General features: G+C 39.1%; 1 protein-coding gene across 1 annotated transcript in view; it reads right to left on the reverse strand.

Moving 5' to 3' along the window:
- The window catches only part of LOC106883919 (carbonic anhydrase 1-like), a 52,712-nt gene that overhangs the window by 18,100 nt on the left and 22,341 nt on the right, over positions 1-12,271 (reverse strand). Inside the window, exons 3-4 of the mRNA XM_089353588.1 lie at positions 8,076-8,240; positions 4,414-4,565 (exon numbers count right to left, since the gene is read on the reverse strand). Coding sequence (XP_089209714.1) covers positions 4,414-4,565; positions 8,076-8,240 — 317 coding nt within the window. The remainder of the gene's footprint in view (positions 1-4,413; positions 4,566-8,075; positions 8,241-12,271) is intronic.

The following is a 12,271-nucleotide window of genomic DNA, read 5'->3' on the forward strand; positions in this document are numbered from 1 at the left end:
TGCCTCTCATGAATGAGAAAATTCAAGATGCGCCAAAAGCCTCATTGGCACTGATGTACCTTCCTCTGTCATCCTGTGCAACTTCGTCGTTTTTATTTATCTGCTGACTGCAATTCTGCATAAGAGTGTATGCTGCAGCATCTAAACTTTTGTTTATATATTTGCAAACATACTTAATAGAGTTAACAGAGTTGCAGAAGTCCATATTGACTACCTTGGAAATTAAAATGGAGATTAAATGAAAAAATGATTTACGTGAATATCTTCCCAAGAGTGATTGAAATAAATGGCGGTTGTGGCGCACGCACGCACGCACGCACGCATGCACGCATGCACGCACACACACACACACACACACGCACACACAGACAGTATCAAACATCAAATGAAATGGAAGTGTGTTTGTGTGTGAGAGAGAAAGAGAGAGAGAGAGAACGAGTAAAGGGGTGTGTTGTCATGTATACATACATAAATAAATATACGTACATCTTTTTTGTATGTATGTGTGCGTGCGTGTGTGTGTGTGAGAGAGAGAGAGAGAGAGAGAGTGAGTGCCACTTAGACATCACTCTCTCTGTGCCTCTCTCTCTCTGTGCCTCTCTCTCTCTCTGTGCCTCTCTCTGCCTCTCTCTGCCTCTCTCTGCCTCTCTCTCTCTCTGCCTCTCTTTCTCTCTGCCTCTCTCTCTCTCTGCCTCTCTCTCTCTCTGCCTCTCTCTCTCTCTGCCTCTCTCACTCTTTGCCTCTCTCTCTCTGTGCCTCTCTCTCTCTCCGTGCCTCTCTCTCTCTCTGCCTCTCTCTCTCTCTCTCTCTCTCTCACACACACACACTCACACATACATACAAGAAAAGATGTATGCATATGAGTTTATGTATGTACGTATACATGACAATACACTCCTTCCTTCCCTCTCTCTCTCACACACATATACATAAATGTATACAAAGGTACATACAAAAACACACATGTGCGTTGTGACTGACTACAAATACATAGAGCCGAACACGGCGCGCAAGAAGTAATTCTTGTGCGCCGTGAAATAGAGAGAGAGATTTCGCAAATGAAGAATGAAGATGGGAAATTTCGCCGTTCCTACGTCGATACCGGAAGTTGACATTGGGAAACCTTTTTAAAGAAGTGAATCGTAAGTATAAAGCAATATTATTTATTTTTAATAAAAAAATAAACTCAAGAGCCTATTATGCATCCGAGATCAAGTTATTCATGCATCTCAAGTATGGAAGCAATTCGTGCAGTCCGCACGCATGCACACACACACACACACACACAGAGGTGCACACACACACACACACACACACACACACACACACACACACACACACACACAGAGGTGCGTTTTATTTAGGAAATAACGCAAACCTAATTTATCTGGTATTTGAGATCCTGCTGTAACCCTGGGCAACAATTAAAACAGAAATATTACGTCATTGTTGTGAATGGCATCGTTGCTGTCGAATGTTCTGCTTGTGAGCCAAATGCCTACTGGTTGCTTTGGCATATTTTCCTCACTCCTACGCATTCTCCCCATCCCCTTCGCCGTCATCGCCATCTTCGTCATCATCATCATCATCATCATCATCATCATCATCATCATCATTAGCCTCTCACATTTCATGTGCCAACTATTCAGTTTGATTTTCATCAATGCTAACATTTAAACTTTAAAAAATCGAGACACTTAATCACACGTTCTGATCCTGTGCCTGCTCCCCATCACCACCACCTCCATCACTCTCACCCCCCACGCATACACACATCCCTGCTCCCCATCATCACCACCTCCATCACTCTCACCCCCCACGCATACACACATCCCTGATTCCTGACACACACCCTCTTTTCCCTCTGCCCTACTCAACGTTCAAGCAATCAGTTTTTTTCCCTCAAGTTAATTCAAATGTCATGCAGTCATTAACAAAGTATTTTGTGGTTTTAATTTATGATAATTATATTAATTAGACCACCCTACAACATCCACTTGTTTTAAATCAACGAGGCAACCTCTATGTGGTCGCTTGACCGACTAGAAATAACAAGGAAATCTCTCACTTGCTACATTCTAACGTCTTCAAGAAAAAGAAAGATATATTGGAAATTGTAGTAAGAGACTAATGGTTTGAAAAAGAAAATAAACATGACAGACATGGGTAGATATTATTGATTATACATATTCTCCACCAAAGCTAACCTGGGGCTAAACAGCAACAGCTTCATACAAACTAAGGAACAACTAAAGATAACAGCCAAATATCCTTAATCTTACACTCACCATCTTTAAAAGAAGGACATTGTACTAAATATATTAATTTTGTTAAGCTTATTTCTATAGATATACTAAAGAAATTATAGACAGCACTAATTTTTGCTACAACGTTTCGTATCGAGACGTCACGTGTAAAGAAACACTGAGATCGAAGACAAAAGTGGGAAATGAGTGAATATGCCATATTTCGTGGGGTTTTGCCCCTTCTTCAGCACCCGTCTAACCCACTCTCACCTCCGAACACATTGCTTATATAGCCACCGCATACAGCGGTGTTAAGTTATAGGGTATATCAACTTACATACCAAACGTATTCCTGGAACTGGTACCTAAAGACTAATCCTTTGTAGGTACGTGGTGTTTCATTATGGAATCATAATATTCTATAAAGTATATTAAATGTTTTTATAAGTCAATAGCATGTTCTACTGCGTCAGCAGTGCTTCTTATATTATTTTGTTAAGGTTCTGGGTTGATAAATTAAGGACCAGTCAAGTACTGGGTCGATGAGATCGACTTACCTACAGTAGAAAGGATTATTTTGTTAAGGTTATTTCTACAGATATTCTATAGAAATTATAGCCAACTCTGAATTTTGCTACATCGTTTCGTATCGAGACATCAGATGTAAACAAACAATGAGATCGAAGACAAAAATGGGTAATGAGCGAATATACCATATTTCAGGGGGTTTTGCCCCTTCATCAGCACCCATCTAACCCATTCTCATCTCCGAACACATTGCTTATATAGCCACCGCATACAGTGGTGTTAAGTACCTACAAATCATTAGTCTTTACGTACCAGCTCTAGGAATGCGTTTAGTATGTAAATTGGTATACCCATATACTTTACAGTATATTATGGTTGCATAATGAAATACCACGTACCTACAAGTCATTAGGAAATTAGTAAATATATTAAATCTAATCAAAAGCTGGAGTATCTTGGAAATTAGCATTTTTAGCAAAAGGATAAACTTCGCTAAACGACGACAACCACAACAACAACCACAACAACAACCACTTCAAACGACAAATATTTAGCTTTTACAGAGAAGACAAGTCAAGAAATAATAAGTAATGACGTCCAGTCATGGCCAGATTTGATCCTTACACTGCAGTTAATGGAAGGAATGGCTGTGAGGGATACCGTCAAGGGTTAGAAACAAATATAACTTAACAATATGAGTCAACTTACAAGGCGAGTTGGCACAGAAGCAGTCCGTCTGTCTTTACGTCCTGAGTTCAAATTCTGCCAGCCGAAGTCGAATTTACCTTTCACCCATTCGGGGTCGATAAAATAAGTATGAGTATTAGCATTGGTGTTGATGTAATCGACTACACCCTCCTGCGAAATTGCTGGTCTTGCGCCAAAATTTGAAACCATAATGAAACAAATTAGAGATAAAAACGAACGAAGGGTCCGCGACCAGGTGGAAATAACAGACAAGCCTCGCTCTAAATATACATTAACTATCTTATTAAAAGAAGAAAAACACTGAATAAGGCAGTCATATATATATTCTTGAAAAGGTTGCAACTGCCAAGCCAGGACCTTTGTCCATTATTATTATTGTTAGTAAGTTCTCAGTCTCATCTGTTTTTCTGTCAACAATGTCAACACGCTTGAGTTGTCTTTGTCCTCTGTTAGGCTGCAGAACTCTCCAAAATGTGACAACTAATATGGCCTGGTGTTCAGCGCGATAAATCTACTGGGTCCTTGGATTCTCGGAGCTGACACCCCCTCCTCGTGATAATTCTAATGAGACACTTCCAACTCACATCCTCTCATCAACCATACTGAATTAACTGCGGAAATGTAATAAACACAGCACCCAGTCCTTCTGTTATAGAATGTCATCTCTTTTGTATTACTTCCCTGCATATGTTTTCCTACTAATTTCAATTTGCAGAAGTTTAGGTTAAAGCATTAACGTTCTCAATCTAACCAGTCTCGGAGCCCAAGAATGTGAGGCGCATGGGCACAGCCATCTTCTACGCTCAAAACCGTCTCCTATAAATACATGTGTGCGTACATGCGTATGTATCTGAATGAGTGTTCACAAAGTTTGCGTATAGTTGTACGTGTGTGCACCTAAGTGCATGTGTATGCGTATGACATTACTTACCTCCATCGGGAAAGAGTTGCCGTCGAGAAAATGTTCGGAACCATAATTATCGGAGGAACCCCAGTGAAAATGAAACTGTAATGCTGTATATATACCACTGAGTCCGCCGCCAGACAGAGTAGGTGCTGGACTTTGGATCAGATGTGCCTCCACTTCACGGGAAAAACAAAAACAAAATTAACGACATAACCAGTTACAGTTCAGATGAGGATATATACTTACGGACTACATATATACATATATATATACATACCTAGACAAATGCATGCAGTACAGACAGCTACGCATGTATCTATATGCACATGCTTGAATATACACATTTACACACATACACAACATACATACATACATTCATACTTACACGCAGTCTAGAAAAGGAGAATGTATGTGTGTGTGTCTGTATGTTTATATGTATATACATATATACATATATACATCCATATATACATATATATATATATATATATATATATATATATATATATATATATATATATATATATATGTATATATATATATATATATATATATATATATATATATATATATATATATATATATATACATAAATATATATATTTTATATAGACTTATATATACATATATGTATGTATATGTATGTTTGTATATATATTTTGTATATATGTATATGTATGTATATATGCGTGTGTGTATGCATGTATATATATACATATAAACACACATACGTGCGTATATATATATATATGCACACATATGGCTGTTTATATGTATATGTATATATATATATATACACGTATATATATACACAGACGCACACACACACACACACACACGCACGCACACACACACACACACACACACACATATATATATATTTATACACACACACGTATGTATATGTGCATATGTATGTAAGTATATATATATTTAGATCACTAAATAGCAAATTAAAAATACATACGTACACCAAAGAGAATTTATAGCAACATAATCATAAAATATTGAAGATGTTTGGTTCCAGTTTTGTTCGCAGAATGGATTTCTTTATTAGATGGCGCATTCGGTGTTACTACGCATTTAACAATTTCCCACTGATGCTATCAAGAGTCACAACACCCACACCACATCACCTGAATATTCTGGGAATATCTGAAACCTAAAGCTTTTAAAATTCTACCTGTTCAGCACCATTATTTTAGCTGATTTGTGAAAATCCTAGTTGAATGTTATATTTTCAGTCGTGAAGCCAGTCTTAGCATATTTGGTACTGGAAATTGCTGAGAATTTGATTAGAAATAATTATGCAACAAGAGGAAAATCAATATTAATGGATGACTAATATTATTTTAGTGTTTTCGGTTTGTACAGTTGGTAACTACGGGCACATTCCAGTATTATTATAACCTCATTAGCTGAGCATTAATTTCACTATATTTTTCCAAAGCAGTGATGGAATAATCATAAGACTGTATATTGGTTGGTGAAGAAATATTGTGCTATTTAGAACTACTTGAATAACTAAACCCAAACATACCCTTAGCAAAAAATCTACAGTGAATATTCACATAATTATTTGGGAGAGCAGTAAAAATCTAATCTGAAAGGTTAAATACATACTTGGCGAAGAAAAAGTAATATTTCTTTTGACTGATATTGCTTAAAATTTTTCGGCAAGTATGGGAGAAAATCCTAGCTAGGTTTCGGTATTGTTCTGACCTCGTCATTAGAATATTGGCTTCACTGTACTTGCAAAGTAGTGATAAACGAATCACGCAAGGAAAGTACAAGATTTTATATGGGTTGCATTTTTTCTGTGGAAATATCAAACGTAAGACTGCCTGAGCTACAGAACTTCAGATAAAAAAGGTAAAGACTCCCTTTGGTTATGAATGACCATAGGATTGCTCTTAGAAAGTTACCCTTCGAGGAACAAGTCCGGGCAAGGTTGTTTTATGGAAGACCAGCAGTCGCCCATGAATACTAGCTTCCCCTATCCACGCCATCGATGTTATCCAAGGGAAAGGCAAAGGCCGATACAGTTTGGCACCGGTGACGTCACAACTCATTTTTACAGCTGAGTGAACTGGAGCAACATGAAATAAAGTGTCTTGCTCAAGAATACAACACACAGCTCGGTCCGAGAATCGAACTCACTACCTCATGATTGTGAGCCCGACGCTCTAACCACTGAGCCATGCGCGTTCACTACAAAACTCCAGACATGACAGATGTTTCATGCGAGAAGTAGATTCATGCCGTGTATCTTTGAGATGTTTGTGTGTGTTAGAGAAATAACTGCTCGTCGTCAGGTGAATCGCTCTGAGAAAACAATGATTGACTACTTCAGTTTCTTTTAGAGAAGTCTGTGCTGGTTAATTTGAGACAAATCCGATAAAAAATTGGCAGATCTGGGGTTACTGTAGAAATTGATGAATCTTGCTTTCACGTTAGACCATGCAAAGCATGCAAAACACTCTCGCTTTTGGGTTTCCATTATACAAGCAGGTGTCACTTGGCTACATGGAAATTGTAGAAACACGAGGGATTATCGCTCTTTTTTATATAATACTGAATCTGGTCAGCAAACATCAGTTATTCACAGAGATGAGTGGAGAGCATACCGCAACAATCATAGTCTTGGATGCACACACAGAACTGTGAAACTTTCAGTTTCAATACAGATGTGAACTACGCAAATGACTGAAGCAAGAGGAAAAAAGCGCAAGGGTAACATTAAGACACAAACACACACACGTAGCTATCTATCTATCTATCTATCTATCTATCTATCTATCTATCTATCTATCTATCTATCTATCTATCTATGCAATAGAGTTCACATGTCACAAACACATAGTCCTGCAATTCAGGGACTACTTCGGACTAATCAGCAACTCTTACAATGAAAGGGATTGTATACAGTCGCTCGATCCTTTAGAAAGCAGACAAATACCACTAAAAAGTAAATAAATAAAACACCTAAGAAAAAGAAAGGACACACTGGATAAATCAGATGTATTATTTCTGGAAGAAGAAAACGAATGGTCATGGTTGGAATACCTCCAATCGTCTGCTTTGATCATAGAGTTAAAGAATCGTAATACCTGGTGGTATTTGGGTGTTACCAGCAATGAAATGAAGTATTACCAACTTTCCAGCCATAAAGTGAGCAGCTCGCTAGGGAACACGGTACAACTGAAGAGTGCCTCGTGGTTATTATAGAAGTGAGGGTAAAAACACTGTTTACATAACGCTGGGACGCTTGCGGAACAAAAAAGGAGGGGAGTAAGGAAGAAAGGAAAGAAAAATGGAAGGAACCAACGATGGAAGGAATAAAGAAAGAGAACAAATAAGGCGAAAGAAAGGAAGGAAAAGGAATGAGAGAAAAAAAAAGGAGTAGGAAGGAAGAAAAAGAAGGAAGGATGGGTACGTTTGGTACTAGGTTCATTGCCAAAATTTCAGTAGAGAAAGGAGGTGGAGGGAGAAGAGGAATAGTAGTTGTAGTAGTAGTAGTAGTAGTAGTAGTAGTAGTAGTAGGTGGAGAAGAAGAAGAAGAAGAAGAAGAAGAAGAAGAAGAAGAAGAAGAAGAAGAAGAAGAAGAAGAAGAAGAACAACAACAACAACAACAACGGCGGCAGCAACTACAACGATGACAATAACAAAACTGAGGTGTGACTTACCTGTGTGTCCGTTATTGACGATGGGTGCGCCATCGGCGGCGGTGCTGTAGTGTTCCATATGAAAAGGAGGAAAGCGTTTATTGGTGGCCTCCGACGAGATGATATCGATTGGAGACTGAAAACTTTTGTCGCAGGTGTTGTTCTTTGACGACCAGTCGATGGTTCCTGTCATTCAAGTAGGAGTGTTCAAAGCGATGATGTTAGTGGCGATGATGATGATGATGATGATGATGATGATGATGATGATGATGAAGGTAATGATGATTATAACGATGATGAAGTTGATGACGGTGTTGATAATTTCACAATTATGTCCTTATTGTTACCACTAGGGTCGCTTTATACACACACGATAAAAAGTGTGTGTATGTATATATGTTATCTACTGAATCTCCTGCTCTCTCTGCCCTTCTCTATACATCGGGCAAACGAGACGCCGCTTGGCTGACCGGTTCGCGGAACGTCTCCGAGACATCCGACTCAGCAATGACACCCCGGTCTCGCGCCATTTCTGCTCTACCGGTCACTCTTTCCAACACCTGTCTGTGTTCAGATTGTCCTTGCGCAGTGGCCATCCGAACTCCCGTTTGTGCCGTAAACAGGGATTAATCTTCTTTCTTCGCTCCTTTGCGCCACATGGGCTCAACTCTCCTCTCTTCTTCATTTAACCTTCTCCCCTCTCCTATCTCCCCCTTACACCTACTTCCTCCTACCAACCTCTCCTCTCTTGCTTCGACTCCTACTTCTCTTCACTCCTACTCTCCTTCTCTTTTCTCTTCACACCTACCCACCTTCTCCCTTCCCCCCTTCAGAATCATCCCTCCCTCGTAAAGCACCCCACCCTACACAATCCAAACTACGCACCACTACACCATACACCACCATACCACACAACACCACATCACATCACACCACCACGCACACACTAGCACTGACCACTTCCCAGCTCCACATCTTCACACCTACACATACACACACGGACACGTCAAGGTCACCAGCCCTCTTCCACACGCACATACATACTCTCTTATACACACACGCGCACTTTCGTTATGGGACCACCACTACTTTATTATCTCCCCTTCTTCCTATCTCTCCTGTGTGACCCCTCTGTCCGTCATTCACCATGATAGATCGCTAGCCACTACACATTCTTTATTTTCTCTCTTTGTTTCTTTCTGTGTTCCTTTCTGTGGAAGAGCGTAGGCTCGAAACGTTAAAGACTTTTTCTCTTCCCGAGCGTTAAATTAATACATCTGTTTGTTGTCTACACCACCTGTCTTCGTCTTTTGTTTTTTTTTTGTGAATTCTCCCTATATATATATAACAATAGAAACAGACTTATCTAAAACGACAGTAAACGCAATAAAACGTTTTACAATCACCGCAGCAATAACAACCGTAGCTCTTTCAGGCCAGAAAAAAACCCATCTGTTGCATTTCTGAGAATGGTTGATGAATTTGTATCGTTCTCTTGACCTGAAGCTCAATGAAATTGAAGGACCTCATTTCTAGGCGTACTAGCCCATCTTCTTGCAACGATAAGGAGCAAATGAAGGTCTGAGATGAGTGTTAGATCGTCACCCAGGGGAGGAAGAAAACGACAGAAGAAGTGACAGAAGAAGGCTGCTGTGCAAAAAGCATACGACGTGTATGGACATGCTTAAAATTGGATTCAGCTTATTACACAGAATAAATAACAGGTTATATATAAAAACATAATGTATAATTTAAATGTGAAGGTGTGTGGCTTAGTGGTTTGGAAGATTCGGCTCACGATCCTAAGGTCGTCAGTTCAATTCCCGGCGACGCGTTGTGTCCTTGAGCAAGACACTTTATTTCACGTTGCTGCAGTCCACTCAGCTGACAAAAATGAGTTGTGTCTGCATTTCAAAGGGCCAGCCTTGTCACACTCTATGTTACGCTGAATCTCCCTGAGGACTACGTTAACGGTTCACATGTCTGTGGAGTGCTCAGTCGCATGCACGTTAAAATCACGCGCAGGCTGTTCCGTTGATCGGGTAAACTGGCACCCTCATCGTCGTAACCGACGGAACGCCAGTTTTGTTTTTATAGTTTCAATAACCTGATCGACCAATAGGATAACCTATACACACTTTAACGGCCTCTACTCTGTGGAACTGGCTGGACTCATCACACCTTCATTCAGGTATTTCCATGCTCCGTGCCTCATCCTTATTCATTACTCATGTTACATCCAGCTCCCCGTCTCGCGACTGGTTGCACCACGATAGACACGGAAGCATTTTCTTTCTTAGAACTTCGGTCCACTTGGATTCTCTCTCTCCTCTTGTCTTTTACGTAGGTGATGATTTACAAAGGCTGAAAAGGATCATTAACGGCATCAATCTCACCGGTCTACGAGGGTCTGCTAATATCATAGGCACTGCCTCTTCCACCAGACTCAGCAAGTAAAAAAACAAAAAAAAACAAATAAATAAAATATTAACGAAGTTGACCCACTCCCACCACTCTCAGTAGTTCTGCCCTATCCATATGCAACAGCTAGGAGCAAAAGGAGATAGGAAATGAGTAGCAGATCGTCACCAAAGAAAGGAAAAGAGGATAAGTGAGATGAAAGTTTTAAAGTGAAAGTAGAAAGTGGACATGATCAAAATTTGTTATAACTTGAATAGACTGGTTGCATAAAAATAACTGATTATATAAAAACTACATACTAACAATATGTAATGTAATGAACTTGAAATACAAACAAGGTAATCTACCCATACACTTGTGGATGAGAACCGAGCAGCCTGGTTGGATCAGAGTACCCCATGATTGCCCATTTCATCTCATCCTATTGAATTCGGGTGCACTCAACGACAGCAGTTAGTGTTCATCTTTGTTTTCCCAGTGTCAACAACTACTAAGAAAACAGACGAACATCTAACCGATTGAGAACTGCTGTCCGATGTGTAAGCATGCGCAGGATAGAATCACTAAGTAGCATTTTTACAAAACTCAATCAATGAAAGAAAGTACAAACACACACACACACACACACACAACAACAACAACAACAACAAAACATAATAGAAGAAATAAAAACAAACAACAATACTGTGTGAAAATCAGCTCTATTAGTTCTGCCGTACTTAGACTAATAAATATCAAAAATACCAATGACGAACATAAACAAACTAAGTATTGTATGCAGTAGCATCTCTAGTTATACAATCAAGCAGCCAAGCTCAGAAGCAGGGGTAGAGACAGAAACAAGGGGACACAAGAACGACCCGACAGCATCAACAAAGCAGAAATACAGGTTAATAAAAAAAACTAATCAAAAATATTTGTCAATATTATTAAAAGCTGTATCTACTAACACGATCTCAAGATTATACATACATACATGCATGCATATATATATATATATATATATATATATATATATATATATATATATATATATATATATATATATATATATATATATGTATACATATAAAGACTGTCAATCAGAGAACAGAGATACCGTAATGAGAGTGCAGTTTAACAAGGCAGCAATAGCCTAACTAATGAAACAACAAGGCAAAATTAAATACAGGGAAGAAGATTCAGAAATAATGGAAGATTAAATGTCTTTCAGCAAAATAAGACCTTTATAGGATTACTCCCTCCAGGCTCCGCTACCACAGATATTCTCTTTGGAACTAATCCAACATCAGTGCTCTCGTCGGCGCCTCTTTTAGAGATACATCTTTAAAGAGCGAACCAGGAGAGAGCTTCTAGGTGGTTGCTCGATCTGCTAGAAACAACCAACTCTCTTGCAAATTGTGATCAACTATTCTTGAAAAAAACACATTGGGTAATATAGTCCAGGGTTTCCTGTACAAAGATATTCCGTCTGTGACCATGCAGCAAAAAAAGCAGATGGTCACAGCCGGAACGCCTGTGACCAAGGGATGACATGTAGGGATGACATGTAGGGATGACATGAGTCTGAACTACAACAACGACAAAATATATAAAGGAGGATTCGATCAATTCTAGAAGAAACACTGATCGGAAACGTTGGAAATGTAAAAGTTCACACAAAGAACACAAGAACACTGGGAAAAAAGCTGTGTGGAGTTAAAACAAATATAGATATCGTGAAGGAAGTGAAAAATATTTGATGACGTTTCGAAACTGTAACCTTCATCAAGGAAGAGAAATGTTTACGAGTTAAT

The sequence above is a fragment of the Octopus bimaculoides genome, chromosome 6 (assembly GCF_046866305.1).
Source record: "Octopus bimaculoides isolate indiv1 chromosome 6, ASM4686630v1, whole genome shotgun sequence".
Classification (NCBI taxonomy): domain Eukaryota; kingdom Metazoa; phylum Mollusca; class Cephalopoda; order Octopoda; family Octopodidae; genus Octopus; species Octopus bimaculoides.